The following is a 22,603-nucleotide window of genomic DNA, read 5'->3' as shown; positions in this document are numbered from 1 at the left end:
AGAGGATAAGCCGATACCTCTGACATCTGACCTCGTTCTTACTCAAACTAAACAAACCTCCCACTGCAAAGACTTATCGTCTCCCCTGAAGATGGCTGTTTTATGTTTCTCTGCATGAGCTCTGACATCCGTCAAAAAGAAAGGGTCCTTGAAACATCTGTGTTGTGATTACTGAAGGCATGGTTCCTCCTCCTCCTTGTCTAAGGACCTGCATTCCACCCATTCTTGCTCCCAACATCCAAATTGTATCCACATTCATGCAGGTAACAGGGTCACACTTTGTGAACCATTGTGGCAGAAATTAACTTTCCCCCAAGGCCATGTGAGCAGTGAAATGATTCAAGCAAGAGCTCTAACAGCCGTAGAAATAGTAAAGATACAAATAGTTACAAAGATGTTTTTTTTTTAACAATTTGTTTATCGACATCTTCAATAAAAGAAGCAATATCAGTGCACAATAGTGTAACAGAAGACCATGTCATTGTAAACCGATCCTAACCGTGAGTTTGGTGATCCGTTGCACCCCTAACCCAAACCATCTTTAACAAAAGGAGTAAGCCTGCATCGCATGACAAAGGAAATAAAGACAGAATAGTAACTCCAGTTATAAATTAACACACAAATAACATAAATACATAAAGCATATAGTAATAATGACAATAGTAATGACAATATTATGAATCAAGTTACAAAGATTTGAAGAAGATTATCTCTTAAGTGTTCTTTATTTTTCTACACATGCCGGTATTCACGTTGTTTTGGAGCTTCACAGTTCAACCGTTGCCTTCTAATCTATTAGATCTTCAGCCAGCATTTCTGAGAGAATTGTGTACCAAAGATGCAAAGGTTCTTCTTCAGTTTCAGTTTCCCATGGTCGTGTATAAATCCGTGGTCAGACCACTACTTCTTCAACGGCTCAATATGAACAAGTGGGCGATCACATCTTCAAGGCATGTTGCACCACCACATAGTTTCCCCTGCAGCTCTGGCCCTGATCATGCTTTTGGTTTGCAGTGACATGGGACTTGTCAGAAAACCAGGGGAGACTCGTTACCTCCCGGGCCGACGTTATAAAATGAATAACGTTGGGGTTAAAATCACATTTCTGGTGAGCAAATGAATGAACTTGGCTTTCAGTCTGCTGTTTATTTTGGACACCGCGCACACTGTGTACAAAACTTAAACTTATTGCACCAACTCTGCTCAGGTTGCATACAACACGTCTGCGTCCTCTTTCTCTTATCTCTCTTCTGCCCAATTTCCACACACACACACACACACACACACACACACACACACACACACACGCACACTGAGCTCTCTTAAAGGAGCCGCAGCACCATTTTACAACAAATACGTTATCGTGCTGATGTGACTGAGCCCGACCCGAAACCGACCATCATTTCTAAATATCTGTCCGAACCCGGACGGGCTTGGGTCGGGTATCCATGCCTTAGTCCCTTGTCCCTTTTCTTTCTCTCTTTCTCTGTCAAATGAAGCTGCCTTCAAGTGCAGAAATGTCGAGATCTATAAACGGTAATTGTGAAATAAGTCTACTTGTTCTACATTGGGAGGTTAAAGAACACAAAGGGACGTCACACAAATGGGCCTTTTTAGCATCGCCGCACAAAACTGCGGGAAATCACAACTTCCCCTTTTGCTGGTGTGAATGGGCCCTAACTGTTGAAGACACCCTGTTGTATGATTTTATTGCTGGCCGTTGTATATTACTGAGGAAGTACTGGAGACTCTTCTGGCTGTCAGACACTTGCTGCTTCTACACAAGGAGATATAAATGTTGACGCAAAGGTCCTTATCAAACTCTTCAGCCATTTTTAACAACGTGAAAACGAAATTGTGGTCTTGACAGGAAGCTTTTCTTGTCAGTCTGATGACACAGCTGTCATTGTGTGTGTATGTGTGTCTGTGTGTGTGTGACACAAACAATGCAGTTTAGGATAGTATGTTGGGATGATAACATGTGGCCATCATGGGAATTGTTTATCATGTGTTCCAGTGGTTAACTTTTTGCTTCCCCTGTCACATGCTACATCCAAACTGATCTTACAGAAATATTTATAAAGAGCCACAACGCATTAAATAGCGGCGGCAAGTAATTTGTTAAAATGACATTCTGGTGCCATGGAAACAATGTAGGTTTAGGCAACAAACCTACTCGGTTAGGTTTAGGAAAAGAACATTGGGTTAAAATAAGTACGTCACGTACATAAGTTCAGTAGGCTATGTCACATGACTTTAGTACGGACTTTAGTGGTTGGGACTGCTGAGTACTGCGCTCAATCCCCGGTCTGGGCCTTACTGTGTGGAGTATGTATGTGGGTGGGTGGCGTGGGTTTTGTTCTGGGTGTTCCGGTTTCCTCCCACCACCAAAAACATGTATGTTGGGTTAGTGCTCCTGTCAGCGTCCAGGGCAAAAACAGCTGGAGTTGGGTTTTAACAAGAGTATGGGTTAAATGCAGAGGACAGATTTTGCTTAACTGTATGCTTAGAAATGGCAATAAAGGCATACCTTTATTTTAACTCACCTACATAAGTTAATGATGTGGTTTCACACAGGACACGAACAAGGGCCCTTAAGGTGAAAGTCCCATCCATCCACTCCAACCTCCTTCCTACGCAGACTTTGAGACAGGGCTGTGTTGCACCACGGAACACGCGTGTCCACCGCGACAACAGATCCTATTTGACTTTCTATTGGCATTTTTTTCCGCAGTTCGGGCACATCATTTTAACACATTACCTGCCACCACCACATAATGTGGTGTTAAGAGGTCATGGTCATTTAATGTATTTCTGTAAAATCAGAGACATCTGGTGAAGATTTGATGTTTAGATAAAAATAACCCTCTCAGGTTGCTTCATTTCAATAATAATTCTTAGAGAATGTACAGAAGAGTTGTTGTACAACCTAGAAGAACAGCTAGCAGCTGGTTAGCAAGTTGGCTAGTAGAGTTGAGTGCAGAAAAATGAGTGAAAAGTCATGTTATCTTTGAATGCCCTGCAGGAACCACGTCTCACAGCCCTGCAGTGTCTTTATCATATCCAGACGAGTCAGGGAAATGGAGACTGGACTGAGGAAATAAAAAAGATGATGAGAAAGAAATAAAACGGAGACAGAAAGAGAGAAAAGCAGACAGGCACATGCCTACTTGCCCACAGGTTCGTAGCCATACACAAGTCCATTTTGAAGGTCTCGGTATACCTGTTGAGCACCATTTCCTCCGCAGACTCATGCTCACTGCCTGCAAATATGAATGTGTAAATATACTGCTGTCTGTGCTGTCATTATTGCTGGAGCTGCCATTGCACTCAACCCAGTTACATTTACTACAAAGTGTGTTTACTGTGAAATGTAAGCAACACTCATAATGTCTTGACAGCATGTGTTGGCATTCCCGGAGATGGAACAATGGCACTGTTACCAAATACTGTATGTGCTGTAGTGGACCTCTAAATCTAAACTGTCACCTATACTGAGAAGCATACATATCATGATTGTATTCCCATACAAGTTAGACAAAAGGTCATTGGTCAGAGTGTTGGGGTGTTGATATTGGTCACTTCTAATCAGCTGATGGTCAGACTACGATCTTGGCGTACCGCGATGTTAAACATTTCCACAGCACAAGCTGCCATGGCACAATTTTGGAGGCTTGTGCTGGCAGGCACCAGAGGCAGAGGCATCAGCTAGCGAACGAAACGTGGTGGCCCTTACTGCACAGGGGTGTTCAGACATGAATCCCATTCATTTCCCACCTTGCCACTCTTTATTCCTCATGTTTTAATTGTGTGTGTGTGTGTGTGTGTGTGTGTGTGTGTTTAACACTCATTAAACCTTATTGGTTAAAATCATGTACAGGATGTCTCAAGTTAGTCATGGGAAAGACCAAAAGAGGAACCAAAAGCTGCACGAATGAGGACATTTGTTTTAAAGTAAACCCAGTTGTATCTTAGGAATCAGGTTCAGTTGAACTTGCTGACTCATCTGAGGTTTGCACTGGACAGCGATGCTCTGTTGTGTTGGCTCTGTGCAGCACTTTGGAGTGCTGTGAAGTAAACCATGACGATGACGTTACATTGCTGACTCTCCACTTTCAGTTGACTGTGTTAATATTATTCACATCAGGTGAACAGTGTAGTATGCTACTAAAGAAATACAGACGCAATCCATCTGATTAGAGAAAATAAAATAATTGTTCGCAGTCAAGAAAGGAGTAAAGTGCAAATGAGTAGGCCTATTCTCGGCTGCGGAAGTTGGAATATTTGTTGAAGAGAAGACAATTTTAGCTTTAACTGAAAAAAGGGGTGCTTTCTTCCTACAAGAGGAAGGCTACATGTGAGTGAATACTAGTTAAGTAGCCTGAATGTTGTCAGATCCACAAAAAGATCAGTGATTTATTTAAAAAGACTGTTGAAAAGTCAAGTTGGAAGATTCCTGGTTTTTCTTAAAATTTTAAAACGCCTTTATTAGCTGGACCTAAAAAGTGAATCAAACTGGACCTGCTGGCAGCCGTTAAAAGTAGGGACAAGTACGCATTCTAGAGAAAGATAAAAGTAACAGCGTGTTGCATTGCTGGTCTTTTGTCTTGTGTTGCTGCGGTGATGAACGTGAAGCTATTGTAAAGTGACCTTCTGTGCATCTTCAGATTTGATGCATTATTCTTTACTGAGAAACCTTTTTCATGTCGTAATTATTACTGAAGACTGTTAATGAAGTCACCTTCTTTTCCCAGATTAGTTAAAATTCAGACGCACTTTCCTTTGGCACAGCGGTCAGTCAACAACGTTAAATCAGTCGCAGTGGATACATTTCAATCCTGTCCTCCCACTTTCCACCTCTAAATAGGAACACCTTAAAATGCATAATACATGAGCACAAGCACACAGTCTTTGGCAGTGCTGCTTCTGTCAAAACCTTCAGTAAATATGGACACATGCATTTAGTGCTGTGTTTTTTTTTATAATGAAATCTAGACGCACCCTAGCAGTAGCAAATGTAATTTGCAGCCAGGGTCAGTCTAGCAAGTCTTGGCTTGTGAGCTGGAAAAACCAAATTCTGGTCAGGCCAATCACATTGTGTATAGAGTCGGTGGGCGGGCTTAACATAAGGATGGCAGAGTTGCGACGGTTCCGCGTGAATTCCCTGTTACTTGAAAACAAAGAAGATGGCTGCTGGCGAACAGCGGTCTTTGGAATCGGCTTTGGCTGCGATTCTGGAAGACTTGGAGTTAAGCACTGAAGTCATTCTTAAAAAAGAAAGATGTGTTCGGAGTTTTGGCGACCGGATACGGCAAAAGTTTAATCTATCAATTAGCGTTGCTCTGGTTGGCTAGGAGTGCAGAGGGAATTTGAAAGACAACCGTTTATCCCGTCCCTCGGATTGAGCCCTGCCAATGGTGAGTTCCCAGACCCAACACCTTGATGTGGGTCTGGTGATGTGGCTAGTCAGGCTAGAAAGAATTCACTTTTATCACACTTAATTGTTGCTGCAGATTTAATTTAGACTTTATTACATTTCCATTTTTTTGGAAAAACCCATAACGACAAAGCAAAAACATGTGTTTAGATATTCCTCGAAATGTTTTAATAAATCAATAAATGAAATCTCTCATTTACATTCAAGTATGTTACAAGTATTCAATAAAAATGTTCTCCCTCTGGTGAGACAAAATGCAGCCAAATACTCAGAGGTCCTTGAAGTAAACCTGCTCCGGAGTGCACACAACCTCAGCCTGCTCACCTTTCAGCACGACAAAAGCATACAGCGATGCCAATGCTGGAGTGGCTTCAGGATAAGTCTCTGAATGTCACTGAATGGCTCAGCCAAAGCCTGGACCTGAACACCATGAAACATTTGTGGAGAGAAATGAAAGGATTTGCCAGCAAGAATGGGAGAAACTGCTCAAATGCACAAAGCTTGTAGAGTCTCACCTACTTATTGCTGCCAAATGTTTTCGCTTTGTCATTGTGGGTTATTGTGTGTGCATTGTCAATCCATCTATAATTGCAAAAGGTGAAGGGGTATGAATACTTCCAGAAGCCACTGTATCTCTTTTTATTCCTTATTTTTCTTTTATTATTTTGTGAAGCACTTGGCATACTGTTGTCATAAGTACAAAAAAAAGAGAGTCTGGTCTTGAGATGTACAGTTGGACTGAGGTCAGGTAACTGGCTTGGCCGGTCAACAACATTCCACTGCTTGGCCATAGAAACTCTTTGGTTGTCTTGTCTGTGTGTTGAAAAATACTGACCTGCTGCAATAAAAATGCCTGGAAATTTGGGGGTTTAACCTTAAAGCTAAAAGTCAGCAAATGTAATGTGCTGAAACAGAACCCAAACAATCAAAACACGTCACTTTCCAAATACTTACAGACTGCACTGTATTTCACAATTTTCAGTAGTGTTGTTTCAAAAATGTATTTTGCATGAAATATGTTTTCAGGGTAATGCATGCTGTACACAACCCTTTCAAACTGACGTTCAATGCATTTAAAATGCATGCAAGCATATGTTTTCATTTCATGGTACAGCATTAGGGGATTTTGACAAGCGACAGTCCCGGAGCATTCCTTTAGTGATGAATTTGAAGAACGCTTTTGAGTCAAACCCCTGAAATCTCTGCAGACCGCAATGACGCAATCCCATATTGCATCTGAGCGACGGTGATGTAATCTGTGAAATCTGTCTCCAATAGTGTGATTTCATTAGAGGATGACTGAACACACCCAACAATAAACTGCACAGCAACCTGACACATATGGTTTAAGGCTGTTTATCTGGACGCGTTCATTGTTAAATAATGAAACCAACAAATCTGTAAATGCATTAAAGTCAAATACTGTATCTTTCTGCGTCAGAGGGATGTCAAGTGTTTCCCTATGTTGGATCCGAGTGGAATTACAGTGTGTACTGTGTCTTTGTGTGTTAGTTTAGGTGTGAAAGTGGTGTATTTGTGAGCTTATGCTGCTCTAAACTGCATTTCTGAGGGCTTTAAAAGGATTAATTTCATGCTTATATAGTTTTTTCCTGTTCCTGCCATTTAGCTTAAAAACCTGCTTTGCATAACATGTGGAAAAGATCAAAGCAGAAAGACCTTGAAGCAAAGAAGCTTATTAGATGGACATTTACAAAATGAAAGAGTGTGTTATACACTGCTCCGCAGATAATAACCCATGAGTTGGATTTTGGTTGCCACTAGGCTTTCCCGAGCTATGATCCATGGAAGAATTTATAGCCAAATGAAAAAGGCTTTTAGATGTTATTTATGATTGGCTGTTATTAAGAAATCAAACATTGCTTTGAGTGGCTTTGGAAAACCAGAAGCCACTGTGAAAGCCACTCAGCCTGTCCCTACGGAGCTGTGTGTAATTTAGCATGTTGACTCCTTCTCCCTGCGGAATAAAACAATATTTTGTCAGAGCACATCCCTGACTAAATGCTCCAGAAGAAGCTTCTGTTGGTGGTGTGATGAAATGCTGCTTCTTCAATCTCCTGTAGTGTGGTTTCCTTAGTGTCATCCTTGGAAGTGCACGTCTTTTTTTTTAATAGTTGCTGTCAACTGCTGTCAACGATTATGTTTTATGTCTTTTCTACAATAGATAGATTCCCCTAATTCTATTCTAATCTATTATATTCATGTCGAGTCGTGCCAAATAGGTAGTTCAGATTCTGGTAGAACTGTGGTTGGCAGGGGTTATCATGGTTACGCGTCTCCAACCGGCTCTCAGGAAGTGATGTGGTAATTACAGCTCAGTGCATCCTAAAAGATACATACAGTACTACTGTTGATTCAGACAAAAGTATGTTGAACGATATTCTCACATTTCCAGACCTATCTCCACAGCGCTGTGGAGTAAGGTCTGGCTACACCACACATACATTCTGGGATAGGAAAAAAAAATGCACTGGGTTGTTCTTTTAACCAATCACAATCGTCTTGGGCGGCGCTAAGCTCCTTCTCGGGAAGGAACTTGTTTTGGTGGAACATTTGCACCCCGCAATACGCCACATATAACATTAAATGAAGTGAACTGTTCACACAATACAGTAACGTTAGCTATTTAAATTAGCTGGATACATGGTTTAACGTAATCTGCTCTTACCAGTTTATCTCCGTGTATACTTCGTACAAAGCAAAAATATCCCAGTCAAGAGAGTAAATGCTGTAAACATATTCTTTGTAAATCTTTACAACCATTCCCCGAAAGAACCAAGCAGGCCTGCCTTTTTCAACACGTTCTCACACTCATCTCGTAAAATATGGACGCTTGGTCAGGTGCCTTTGTCGTTCTTAGTGACGCTAAAAGTCTCCTTTAGCGCTTTAAGTAAACACGCTTGGTCGGGACTATTGCCGTCCGTTTTGATGCAGTTATCTTAAGGAAAAGGTTGTGGGTGGGCTTACGGTTCTGTGACACGTGGGAACTATGGGACGGTTGGGTTTAGGAAAAGGTTGTTGGTGGGCGTACGGTTCTGTGACGTGGGAGGAAAGAAAAGCAAGTCTCTAGCAAGTGTGACAAGCGGGACACGAACCCTGCTCGCCTCGGTGAAAGTCCTGTGTTTGACCCATCCACCACCCAAGCCGACCTCCTTATGTGGAAATTCGTCCTTACATACTACCCGCTAAATCTTATCTAACTGCTGCTCTCCCCAGTGCGTTACACAAACACACTGAAAGACACCTTTTTCATCGCATCAGACGCTGACAGCCACTGTCCAAACGTCCTTATTTTACGAGTTCGGAATGAGAACGGGTTGCCTTTTTGCACAATCCAAAACTTTCTTCAAAACTTGCCAATTTAAGCGTGTAGCTTGCTAGTTTGAAGTTTGTTGTTGTTTCCAGAAGCGAAGGGATTTTAAGAACGGCAACACACAGAGAGTGAAAGCAGAAGGAACCTCCGATCTCCGAAGCGATTATCACGAAAATATACTTCCGTTGAACACATAGTGGTATGTACTGTAGTGTGATTTTGGACGCAGCGTTGGTCTTGTTTGTCTAGTTTTCTTTAATTCTATTCTAGTCAAGTTTGGTCTTAGTCATGTTACTAATAATGTTTTATTCAAATATATTCTATTCTATTATTTTCTAGTCAGACCTAATAGGGTATAGTTTGTAAGACTAATCACATTCTATTTTATTCTGTTATTAGTCATCACATTTAATGACTGAACATGTGTCAGTTTGGGTCTTTGTGTGCTGAGATGGAAGCACTTAAGTGGTTGGTGGGGTATCATTTACTGACGAGCCGTGAATCAGCCCGTCACGGCGGCAGTCACACATGACTCAACACCAACTCTCAATCCAACCCTTGTGCTGTGCTCTGCTGCACGGCGGCAACTGTTTGAGACTATGTGCGAGTGTGAGGGTGTGTGGTTTGTGTGCACTCGCCCATGATGTTAAAGAGAAAGTTAGAGAATGAAGGCCTATGTCTGTGTGACTGAGTGTTTGTGTGTATTCTGGGTTGTAGAAGTCCTGTTTCTTTGCTTTCTGGGGTGGGAGTATGGAAACAATGGGCACTTTGTGTGGAAAATTGGCACAGAGGAGGGAGTGAGGAGTGAGGTGAGGTGAAGAGGAGGAGACAGGAGAGGAAAGCTGAGGAAAAGAGAGGTGATAGAAGATGAGCTGAAGGGAGAGAAGAGAAGGGATGTTATAGGGAAGAGCAGAGGAAGAGAGGAAAGGGGAGTGTGGAACGAGTTAAGGGGGGAGAAGGGCGGAAAAAGGGAGAGGTGAGGAAGAGAGGAGCAACTATGGAAAGGGAAATGAATGGAGGAGAGGAAAGGAAAATAAGTTGGAGAATAATTGAGAGCGGGAGAGGTGCAAGGATTTCACATGAAACGGTGAGAGGAGAAAAGGAAGAGAAGGAAGAAAAAGGAGGAAAGCGCCAGTGTGAAGGTGTTGATGGAGAACAGGGAAACCAGGCGGAGGATGAGAGCAGAAAGAAAACCAACAGAATAGAATGTGTGGAACATACATGCAAATTAGGATAGGTGAAGGCAGATTCTAATTTGAAAAAAAGAGGAGAGATGGAAGAAGTATGGAAAGTTATAAGTCTTCTCAGTTTCACTTGTCATACATTTAATATCCATGTTGCCACTACAGTGACAAGTGGGAATTTGTGGATCAGGCTTATGTTTGCTGCGCTATACGTATGTAACATTAACTCTTGCACTATATGCTCTTATAATAATACAGACAAACACTTGAGTTCCAGTACTTAACCATATCAGTACTAGGGGTGGGACAAAATATCGATATGGCAGTACATTGTTGTCCTTCATGTGATATGATAATTGATACGCTGGCGCCAAATATCGCTATTTTAATTAATAAAACAAGGCGCTCTAAATAGATTTCCCTTCTCCCAGCGTCGCACCTTCATGGCTACTCGAGGTGGCGTTCAACACATGAATCAGGGAAACTTGAACATAAGTTAACCAGCAGAAGACAAAGAGGTTTTCAAATGGGATGGCGGAAAATAAAGGATGCCCCAACCACGTTTAAGTCCAAAGTCTGGACCCATAGTTGCTCTATAGTTAGTCTTGCTTTTGCCAGACCATCCACACGCTGCGGAGCAGAGGAAGGTCTGGCTAGTCCACACAGCATTCTGGGATGGGAGAAAAACGTGCTCTGGTTTATTGGAATTTCTTTAAACCAATCACAATCGTCATGGGAGGCGCTAAGCTCCGCACGGAGCCGCTGCAAAATAGTCGTGCAACAGAAATCTCAGATTGGACAGATAGTCTAGCTAGCTGTCTGGATTTACCCTGCAGAGATCTGGGCAGCAGTTAATCATAGTCCTCATAAATCCACCGGAGTTTAAAATTCCAACACAAAGAAAGCGGAAGGAAACGGACATTTCCTGCAGCACCGGAGCAATCCCAGAAGTGGAACTTCAAGGATATAGACTTCTCTATGGTTGACACTGTTTACGTAGACTTGTTGACTCTGCTGCTATTAATCCCACCACTCTCACTTTATCATGTGATTTGTCTCCTAATACTCTTGTATAGTTTTTATTTTATTCTGTATTTTAGTTTTTGTACCTGGTATTATTTATTTATTTCTATAGCCTACTTACTGTATCTGTATTTCTTTCTGTTGTTTGTATTGCACTGCTGCAACAACCAACTTTCCCCACTGAGGATCAATAATGGTGTATCTTATCTTACATTCGGGATGTAAATCTTTATACCGGAGTTGCAATGGAACGTAGCTTGTAAATCATCTCGGCAAAGTAAATCAGACTTGTTAAATCAATCAGAGGCAGTAGCTCTGACACTGACAGACAAACAGGTAGGCCTGACTCAGGACTGTATCACATCCTGGACATTTCAGTCACTCAAATTCGCCATGTGAAGAATGTTTAAGATATAAACTCACTGGATGGTAGCCAGTTTTCTTAGCAACTTTGCAGGCAGGCAAACGTTGACGTCTGGTGGATATAAAGTGTGAAGTCTCTTGCATGAAAGTTAATACAAACGCATGGATGAACAATGAGAATTTGTCACCGGATGCTTCTAACCTCACTTATTGGCAAATAAACTAATTGTTGACTAACTAATCTGAGGTATAGGCCTAAACTAAATATAGGCAGTTTCACTCTAGAGAAGAGTCTACAGACAGTGATGGAGTGTACAGCATTCAGTGAAGAGACTTTCTATCACTTTCAGATGTTACCTCCTCCCTTACTCATAACCCCTTCACATCAAAGTCTGGTTTGAGAAGCACTGCACAGCTGAACAATTTGGTTGATTTATTTTATGTCCTAAAAATAGTTTAACATCTTTAAAAATCATGATCATGGCCCAGATGTGTACACTGGAATCATTATTCAGTATGATAATGTATGCATAGCTGTAATAACTGACTTTTTATGAAAATGAAAAATTCTTCCAGAGCTAGAAACCACAGAGCCAACCTTTTACCGTGAGATGCAATGCTGATGAACTGCACAGAACATTTTATAAAACATTAGCATATTTGTCTGAACTTTAACATCCAAATCAGCTTCATATGATTACGTTTTTCTCAGGTCCAAAGCCAGAGGAAAATCATCACGTTTCCCTGTGAAACTCTACATCAGTTTGATAGTCTGACACACGAGTAAATGTTCTCTGATACAGACTAAACTTTCTCTCTGCATAGGAATAACACTGTCAAACATAAAATCCAGTGGTGTTCCCCCTTAAAGCTGTACTCCTCTCAGGACGGTATTAACAATAGCAAACTAGAAGGTTGGATGATGGATTGTTGAGAAACTTAGAGCAGACATGGGTTTTGTTACTGTCTGAAGTTTATTCAATTTCTGACTGGATCCAGCCAGTTTATCTCAGTATGTGTTAGACCAACCATGACTCAAACTAGTCCGCAAGTAGACGGGTATTTTTAAAAACTTTAAAAGCTTTTTTGATGTGGCCTTTCATCCACACACAAACGTCATTTTAGGTCACTGTAAGCCGAGCTTTTGGAAAACTCTGGACAGGTTGAAGACTTTTAGAAACGCAGTTTGTGTGTGTATCATTAAACAGTTTGGAATCACAGGGTACCACATGATATGATACACGATACATGGCTCACAACGGCGACGGGATTTTTTTTTTTAAAGAACGGACAAAGGTAAAACCCTGTTTTAAAAAATAACCATGTACGTGTGGACTACTACTGCATTTACAAAAGACAATAAGACAAAACTTTTTGGCCATCAGGCCTTTATCACTGTCACAGTGCAGATGCCTCCAAAATAGCAAGAACACAGGTGATTCCTTTAAAGGTAATTGGCATTGCGCTAACTGTAGTAAGGTAATCATATATTTAAATTACCAGAATCTAACACTGAAACAAGGCAAACGTTGGAAACTAGACTTGCTATCAGATATTGGCAATATCTCAAAATGTCTACATCGGAATATCTACAAAACCCTACAAAACACAAAATATATTTTTCCTAAAAAAAAGTATAATTTTGTTATACATATTTTAATATGGCAGGAAGTATAAACAAAACGACAAGAAAAATAGATACAATCGAAAATGCTGATAATAATGTTTGCAATAATACGTAAGGGCAATAGACTCAACCATGATTAAATGGTTGGAGTGATAGGGCACGGCCCACTGTTGATCTTAGATTGAGGCTCGGTCAACAATGGATGTTGCAACAAGTCCTCCAAATTAAAGCACACAATAAGTCATTTGGAACTGCCCTCTAGAATGACACAATTCAATCATTTAAATTTTATTTATATTGTCAAATCATAACAGACGTTATCTCGGGACACTTTACAGATAGAGTAGGTCTAGACCACACTATAATTTACACAGTCACACAGAAGCGACAAAGCATTTTCTGACGCCCTTATCGGCAGTATGGCATCATGTCTGCGCCTTCCAAAACGGTTACAAAACTGTTTAATGATGTGGTAGCGCTATGGCCAAAGTTTGGTTAGGACTCGGCACAAACACGACTTGGTTAGGGTGTTTGGGAAAGGTTTGGGTTGAAATAAGTACTTTGTTAAGGTTAGGGAAACATCGTGGCTTGGGTTAGATTTATTTCTTCGTTAAGGTTAGGGGACATTTGTCATCATGGTTATAGTAATATAACCATGTGGTTACGTTCAGGGAACGAATGCGGTCATGGTTAAAATAAGCCAATGTCTAACAGCTATCTCTCATGTTGATGTCAGACATTTATTGACCCATTCATCCACTCCAACAATCCATAATGTTACATTACTTTGCTCTATTCCTTTACCCTAGAGGGCTACATCTGTCTATCCACCTCTTTTGTCGAAAGAAACCAAACTTCAGGGCAGGTTCCCAGGTTTTAACAAGATATTCCATGATGCCATCAAATTGTCACCACTGTTGGGCCAAACTTTCCACGTGTACACAAAAAATAACAGAAAAACCTAAACTACCATGACATGAAGAAGATCTTTTATTGGCACTCCAGCTCTCCCAAAGTCAAAATGTCAAGTTTGCACTCAAGATGCCTCATAATCGATTTTAAAGAGTTCTATAAACCTTTTGGTTTCAATGAGTCCATTATCTTATCTTCAGCCCATCTTCAAGATTTGCCGATTTCAACATGCATATTGTGGAGTGTAATGAGCTTTGCAGTTGCCAGTGTCATGAAAACATTAAAACATGAAAATCAAAACCGATATTAAATATTTATTAAGTAGTATATTTAAAGCCGGTGTGTCTGTTTGCTCATTTGCAAACAAAAGACAAAGTTTGTGCGATTGTAACAGTAAAAGAGAGACTTTGATAAGTGTGTGTGTGTGTGTGTGTGTGTGTGTGTGTGTGAGTGAATTAGGCGTATGTTATGAATATATGGATGCAGCCCTGGCGCTGATGCTTGAGTTATGACCTCACTTGTATGGATTCCAGGGTGGTCCTTTCATAGCATACACACACACACACACACACACACACACACACACACACACACACACACACACACACTCACACTAACAAGCATGGAGAGAGTGTGTGTCGACACACACTCAAGCACAGCGAGCATTTTGTTCTCTGTCTTTAACACCCGGGGTTCAACACATTGTACACACACACTCCTGAACTTTCCTCTCCTGCTCACACACAGACACCAAAATGCTTCAATGACTTAGTCATTCAAACTTTCTCTTTCTCTTTTATAGTGCACATGTACACACCCAGGTGCAGGAACACAGATTTAAAAAATTCCCTCTTTCTGTGTCCTCTTTCTTGCTCTATCTTTCCCTTTTACCAGACCCACCCACCAGCTGTTGCAAACGCACACACACACACACACACACACACACACACACACACACACACTGACAGGATCTTTCTCTGCAGGCTCCAAGGCTCTGATGAAAGTGTTGGGAATGTGTACTGAGAGGCCACTGACACTTCCTCTACTTTCTAGTACTGACGACTGGCCTCAGGCATCTAATGCCCCAATGACTGCTCCCTCCAGACATTTAATGGCCATAAACCGCAGATGACAAGCAGAATAAATGGGCTTTCATCTGCGGTGGTTATTGTCATAGACTCCCTCGCTGAGGATCTATCCTGCGTTAGTGTTGCTGCTGTCACTCAGCTTTCGCTGCTTCTTAATGGTTGGCTTTCTCTGGAGAGAAGTAATTACAAACCTCATAATTACATGCATGTTTGATAATTTCATTTCTGAAATTAGAAAATCACTACAGACACCAAAGGGAAGCAACAAACCCATCACAGACAGAAAAAAGTAATGTGCATTACAAATGTAGCAGTTAATTTCTAGAACATTGACCTGTGTCGCTTTTTAACCTGGTCTTGAATCACTTTATGCACATGAAGGCATACAATCTGCATAAAGATGAATTATTTTTAATGTATTATCTGATAAATAAAAGTAGTTTTCTTAAAGGATATGTTCACATTTTTTTCAAGTCTGTCTACAAACAATACTCATGTGCCCATATGTACGTTGGAACAGCTGTTGCCTGCCGTAATCATTCCTCCTGTTCATACTGGCCATTAAAATATCCACGCTGTGTCAATGCTGGAGTATGGTCTGGCTGCACGAGTTAACATTCTGGTATAGGGGAAAAAGAAACGCTCTGGGTTGTATGCGTAACCAATGACAATCGTCTTAGATGGTGCTAAGCTACCAATGCAGCAACGATGCTTTTGCAAAATAGATAACGGAAGGGGAGGAGGCACTAGCCTGGCTCCGCCCTCCTACGTACTTCCGCTCAATTTTCATTTCCCTTCAGTACCACGTCTGGGTTTGCGGTATATTCTTGGGTTTTCTCCGGCCAAATATTTGGCGGTCCAATCAGCGGACAGACGGAGTGGCTGAGAACGATGACGTTGAGGACGTGCTCTGGAAAGATGCGAGCGAAGCCATTCGGTCCGTTGTGGCAATGCTGCCGAATATCCAGAAGTTAAAGCCCGAGCAAGAACAATATTTGCTGAGTTTTGTTGGTGGCCATGATGTTGTGGCCCTCCTCCCCACGGGGTTCGGGAAAAGTTAGATTTTCCAGCTCGCTCCGTTAGTGGTGAAGGAGTTGGCTAAGGCTAACGCTAGCGATGCTAATGCTAAATATAAGCCGATAGTTGTTGTCGGTCTCCCCTCTTGTTGCACATGCGCATGACATACGTCACGACCAAACGTTAGCGATTGGTTATGGCAGATCCAGAGTGGCTCTGGGCAAATCCAATAGTTTTAAACTTCAACAGAGTACCCGCCTTCAAGGACGTTAACACTTGTCAATGGAGAGAGGCCAGACTCTCTGTACAAATGAAATATACGAGAGTCTGCTAGGACCAGGCTAAGGAGGCACTGGATGTCAGGCTTCAAACCCGTACTCTACATCCGTTTCATCGCTTAAGTAGAAAATTCCCTCTTTTGTTTGTTTTCCTGGACAGTGTTCCTATGATGAGCTGTGGTTTAGAGATAGTAACACAAAGAGGAAAGTTAACAATAAAGGACTGTAAATAAGGAGCATATTCATCTGATTTTGAAATTGCTGAAGCCTCATATTAACTGCAGATAAACTTTTGAATAGGACTGTGGATTTTGTCCTTCCCATTGTTGGCTAATTAGGAATGGACAGCAGGAATAATTCCAGCAAACAGTACATGTCAGAATACATATGAGTACTTGACTACTGTTTTAAGACACTCTTGAAAAACTGGGAAGCTTCTTTAAATGAGCGTTAATGTTTTTGTGTGGTCTTGTATGAAAAAGAATGACTAGAGTTCTATGTTCCTAGTGCAAACATTAGTCATTAATCAAAACATACAGTAAAACTGACACTTCCCGGTCTGTTGATTACGTCACATTTCTAGTTAACAGTCATTACTTTCTGTTTTGTTTTTGTATGCCCACCTCCTTTCTGATAATTCCCGCCTTGTGTGTTTTCCCGCCCTTTTGTGATCGTCTGAGTTCCACCTGTTCATCAGCCCTCGTGTCACCTGTTCCTCGTTACCACCCTCGTTACCTTGTGTATTTAGGCCCTGTTTACACGACAACGCTCATGGGTGAAAAAGAAAAAATATTTTATCGGATGTGCCTTTCGTTTATACGCCAACGGCGTTTTTGGGGCTTAAAAACGCAAAAAAAGTGAAACCACCCTCCAGAGTGGAAATTTTAAAAACGCTCCACCGTCACGTTACCGTCTAAAGGGTAAAAATGCAAAAGTCTGAAGACAGAGGTGTGGAGAGAGACGAGAAAAAGGCATCCAGGTAGTTTGTTGTTACGGAGTAGGCTACAGAAATTATAGGCTCCTGTTATCTAAAAGATTTTCAATGTAATGGCTCAATATTTAAATGATTTCAACAATGTGGATAAGGTTGTTATACTTCGATGACATATGACACATATGTAGGCTATTCATTTGAGCCAGAGTAGGCTACAACGTTGCGGATGAAGAGAGAGAGAGAGAGAGAGAGCGAGTGGCAGCGGCCTGGTGGTGTTGTGTGGCAGTGCCACCTAGCCGCCTGGCATGCATACTACATCGAATTTCACACACTTTTGCGTCACCATATGCACGCAGATTTCCCCCCCCAAAACTCTCATCTAAACACGGAATAAAAAGTGAGAACGCAACGCCACTTTTGCATTTTCTCTTCAGATCATTTCCGTCTAAACATAGCCTTAGTCTGTATGTATGTGTATGTATCATCAGTTTGTCGTCGCTCCTGTGTCTGAAGTACCAGCCTGTTTCCTTGAGTATTCAGTCTGCCTAGTTATTCCTTGTCATTTTTATTTTTGTATTTTCTACTTGTTACCTTCGTTGATATTTGGAGTTTTGTTTGTTACCGGCTGTGCCTGTTTTTGATAGCCTTTTGTTTATAAAGTTATTGAACTGGGTTCTTCTCCTGCTTCCTGTTCTGCAACCATGACAAAAACACATAATAAAAAGAAATACGGCCCTATTATTATTATGGTATCTGGCCTGTGTTTGATTTTTGACATTTCCCCTAAGAAATCAACATGCAGAAATTAGCAGATACATCCGGCTTGTCTGGAGCTGTACAGTATGAGCAATAATTACAGCTAATAAAATGGACCGTTGTTATTTCAGTGAATGAAAAAAACATTTTACAGCCACTCCAAGCAAATGTGGCCGCAGATGGAGTCCCTTATCGGCCCGCCTCAGGAAATTGGACATATAAACAGAACCCAGAAATTTGTTCATTTAATTGATTAGGACTTCCTTTATACTGTTATTGGTGCCCTGCCATGCCTAATATACACCCGTTTTGGCGAAGGAATATAAAGATGTTGTGCACTGCCAACATTCTGAGCCATTCTACTGTATAGTTGATGGACAGTATTGCTTTTGGCTTGGAGTATAGTTAAAAAATGGGCTAAATTTAGAATTTATAGCATGGGGCTCTATGGAACAAAAGCACAGTCGGGAACTAAATTATGGGTTATTGCTACCGGAAAAACTAACCCATTAAAGTATGTAACATGTCTTGTATATCATGGCCGTCAAAACTGTATGTTACCATTGAGATTTAGAGCTACTCAGGAGTCGAGGGTGCAGGAGTTAGAAAAATATTTTTGGCAAACTTTAGCTTTCATAGCTTTCAACACTGCCTCATTTCCCAGGAGTATCCCTTATTTTTCATGTGAATTCTTGAGAGGTGAAGGTTGTGATAGTTTTTCCAACATTGCAAATTAGTCCAAGAGGGATAAAAAACCCTTCATGTTTGCAGTTCAGTTGTTTTGCTGTGTCACTGCAGGGAGAAAAGAGGTCTTAGAGGATTTGGACGGTCATGTTAGAAGGTAAACCAAGAGAAGGATTTCCACAAAAACACTGGCCTTTGACGCACAACTCCTAATACTCCTTTCATTCCTCGTCCCCTACCCTCTTCTCTCTCTTTGTCTCTGTCTTACTTACTTACACACATACAGACACACACACACACACACACACACACACACACACACACACACACACACACACACACACACACACACACAACCTCTAGCCCTGAGGTCCTGTTTCCGGTCTGGGGTGTATGAGAGGGACTAGCCAGCATCTGTGTGGGACTGGTGCTTATTACACACACACACACACACACACACACACACACAAACAGTGCTCACGGGAACATGTGCGTGCATGCGTGTGTGTGTGTGTGTGTGTGTGTGTGTGTGTGTGTGTGTGTGTGTGTGTAAGCGTCATGTTGCTGCTGTTGCTGCTTAGTTTTCTCAGTTTACTCTGATGCGTTTTTTTTTTTTTTTTAAAGCTGGAACACCCGTAAAACTTCAACAGATGGAAAAAACATGTTTTAGCTTCATATCACACTGGGGTTTATTCATACAGCAAACATAGACAGACAGACAGACACGCACACATACACACACACAAATGACTACTAATCATGTTGAGTCTAAATCCAAAGAGGAATTTTTGTTTTTCCATGTTTCAGGAACCGGCTTAAGTCCATATGTTTCCTAAAGCGCTGCTTTTTGTTGAGTGTTATGAAATGCATTTTTCCGGAAAGCATAGTTTAACTCATTCTTGACAGAAGCATAAAACTTGGACATGTGCTAAGAAAAATGAGTGCAGAGGCCTATCTGTTTAATGACCACAGATTTTATTTTGGTGTCCAAAATCCATGTAAATACATAGTTAAATACTGTTTAAAAAAAACAAAACATTTATCATATTTTAAATGGTAGTTAAAGTATGCTTTGAGGCATATAATGGCCCCATTTGTATGTCTACATATACCAACAGATTACAGGGGGAACACTGCTCTGCTTAGAGCATCACCTTTCCAATGAAAAGTTTAACAACCTTCGCAAAAATAGTTCTTTACATTTTGAATATTTTCTCCTTTCAGAAAGCACCGCTGCCACCATGGATGAGGAACAGTGTTACTACAACGAGACCATCGCCTTCTTCTACAACCGCAGTGGCAAGTACCTTGCTACTGACTGGGACACCGTCAGCAGGCTGGTGATGGGCCTGGGCATCACCGTGTGCATCTTCATCATGCTCGCCAACCTTCTGGTGATGATCGCCATCTACGTCAACAGGAGATTCCACTTCCCCATCTACTACCTGATGGCCAACCTGGCAGCTGCTGACTTCTTCGCTGGACTGGCCTACTTCTACTTGATGTTCAACACGGGACCCAACACGAGGCGTCTGACTGTTTCCACGTGGCTGCTGCGCCAGGGCTTGATTGATACCAGCCTGACGGCGTCTGTGGCCAACCTGCTCGCCATTGCCATCGAGCGCCACATCACCGTGTTCCGCATGCAGCTACACACGCGCATGAGTAACCGGCGTGTGGTGGTGGTGATTGTCATAATCTGGACCTTGTCCATTGTCATGGGGGCCATCCCCAGCGTGGGCTGGAACTGTATTTGTAGTATTAAGTCTTGCTCCAACATGGCGCCGCTTTACAGCGACTCCTACCTGATCTTCTGGGCAGTGTTTAACTTAGTGACTTTTGTTGTCATGGTGACGCTATATGCCCACATCTTTGTCTATGTGCGACAGAGGACCATGAGGATGTCGCGGCACAGCTCTGGACCACGACGCAACAGAGATACCATGATGTCTCTGCTGAAAACCGTAGTGGTAGTGTTGGGTAAGAAAGACATATTATCTATCTATCTATCTATCTATCTATCTATCTATCTATCTATCTAGCAAGCTATCTATCTATCTATCTAGCAAGCTATCTAGCAAGCTATCTAGCAAGCTATCTAGCTCTCATGCTATCTATAATATCTATCAAGTTATCTCTATTTATTTATTTATCTATCTATCCCTATCTTGCAAGCTACCCCTACTGTGTATATCTAGTACTCTATCTCTTTAGCAGTGAATGCAACATTTAACGCCATCAGCAGCATCAGAACAATGGATCTGTTGTTGGGTTTATCTATGAGGCTGCATCATTCAGCACAAGCACAGTGTCTGCCTAGCACCACTGGAAGCCTCAAATACATCATCACAGCCAACCCTGTCCCCTTAGAATTACGTTAATGTGCTGGGATTGTGCATGAGCTCTTTTTCAAAGGGCTGTTGAGTGCAACATGATTATTTTCTGAAAAAACAATTGCATTTCATTTTGCTGATGTTATATATGTATATATATTAGAGGTGTGAATCTTCACTGATCATTCGATTCGATTACGATTATCAGGTCTTCGATTCGATATCTCGATGCATCACGATGCATCACATCATATACCACCATACTTTTAACCAGCAAATCTATTGTGCTGTATTGGAATAACTGACCCCAGAAAACTCTTTAACAAAAAAGGTATTGTTTACTGAATGATAACTTAAATGTACAAATAATATTTAGCCGTTAGATTGAATAACAAAAAAAATACATAACACAAATCACACCCTTCAAATATGCTAACTGCAATATTTCTTCAAATGATATTACACACAACTACCCCTTTACCCGTTTCTCTATCAGTTTCCACTTAAAACACTCCAGCTACACAAAATGATTCCTCCTTACAGCAGTTTCAATGTAAAACTTACTCAAACCCTATTAAACCACTGTGTTACCACACATCCACCCACCCACACACAGACACACACACACACACACACACACACACACACACACACACACACACACACACACACACACACACACACACACACAGCGAGAGAAAAAACAAAAACTTTGCGGGCCTGATGGTAGCTCGTGTGGACATGCAGGACGTTATCTTTAGCAGGGAAACACGCTGTCGTCGTCTCTGGTCCAAAATTAGCGTCCTCCGAATCAGCAACTCTCCGCCCTTAGTTCCAACTTTAGCTAGTCCGTTAGCTCCAACTTTAGCTAGTCCGTTAGCTCCAACTCTAGCTAGTCCGTTGGCTCCAACTTTAGCTAGTCCGTTAGCTCCAACTCTAGCTAGTCCGTTGGCTCCAACTTTAGCTAGTCCGTTAGCTCCAACTTTAGCCAGGCACACTAGCACGTTTGTTCTAAACCACTGCTGTTAGACAGGAAAAGTGCCTGTAATAAACAGAGGCAGTGCTGTCTTTTACATTATAGCACAGTAGCACACTAACTCAGCCATCAGTTGCAATGTGAATTGTGGGAAAAGGGCTTCGTGCTGCCTGGAAGCAGGATGTCTTGGTCCTAGACAAAACATACCAGCGGATTCTGTGTGATTTGTCTCCTGTTGCTTCTGTTGTCTTTACTCCAAACTTAATTCAAAGCAGTGGACAGCAGCAATGTGCTCTCCAGCCGGTACACGGTATGTATAAAACTGGAGGACGCATTGCATTTTCTGCTGCGTAGAGATGCTTTGTTTGTTTCTACTTTTTTGTCGTGCCGCGTAGTAAGCAAGCAGAATCTAAGCCTGCAGACATTTCCATGCATCTTAATGGCTATAGGGTGCGGACAGTCCCTGAAAGTCCTTGTGTCATTGCAGCTGCTTCTAACTTCTTGCAGTCAGTGTTCCGTATACCACTGCAGAGAAACATCTTGAGTCATCAAATAACACTTGCCACTAACACTAACAAAACCCCCTTAAAATGAATGCAAACATGTTCCAAATGCTGGTGAGTGATTCATCCCTAAATAGCAGAAGGTTCCTTAGAAATT

General features: G+C 41.6%; 1 protein-coding gene across 1 annotated transcript in view; it reads left to right on the top strand.

The window, feature by feature from the left end:
• The window catches only part of lpar1 (lysophosphatidic acid receptor 1), a 45,103-nt gene that overhangs the window by 6,554 nt on the left and 15,946 nt on the right, over window positions 1-22,603 (top strand). Inside the window, exon 2 of the mRNA XM_078271494.1 lies at window positions 19,859-20,614. Within this exon, the coding sequence (XP_078127620.1) occupies window positions 19,876-20,614 (739 nt within the window). The 5' untranslated portion in view covers window positions 19,859-19,875. The remainder of the gene's footprint in view (window positions 1-19,858; window positions 20,615-22,603) is intronic.

Source organism: Sander vitreus, chromosome 16 (genome assembly GCF_031162955.1).
Source record: "Sander vitreus isolate 19-12246 chromosome 16, sanVit1, whole genome shotgun sequence".
NCBI classification, from domain to species: Eukaryota; Metazoa; Chordata; class Actinopteri; order Perciformes; family Percidae; genus Sander; species Sander vitreus.
Note: the sequence above shows the minus strand (reverse complement) of the source record. Positions and strands in the feature narration are given on the sequence as shown.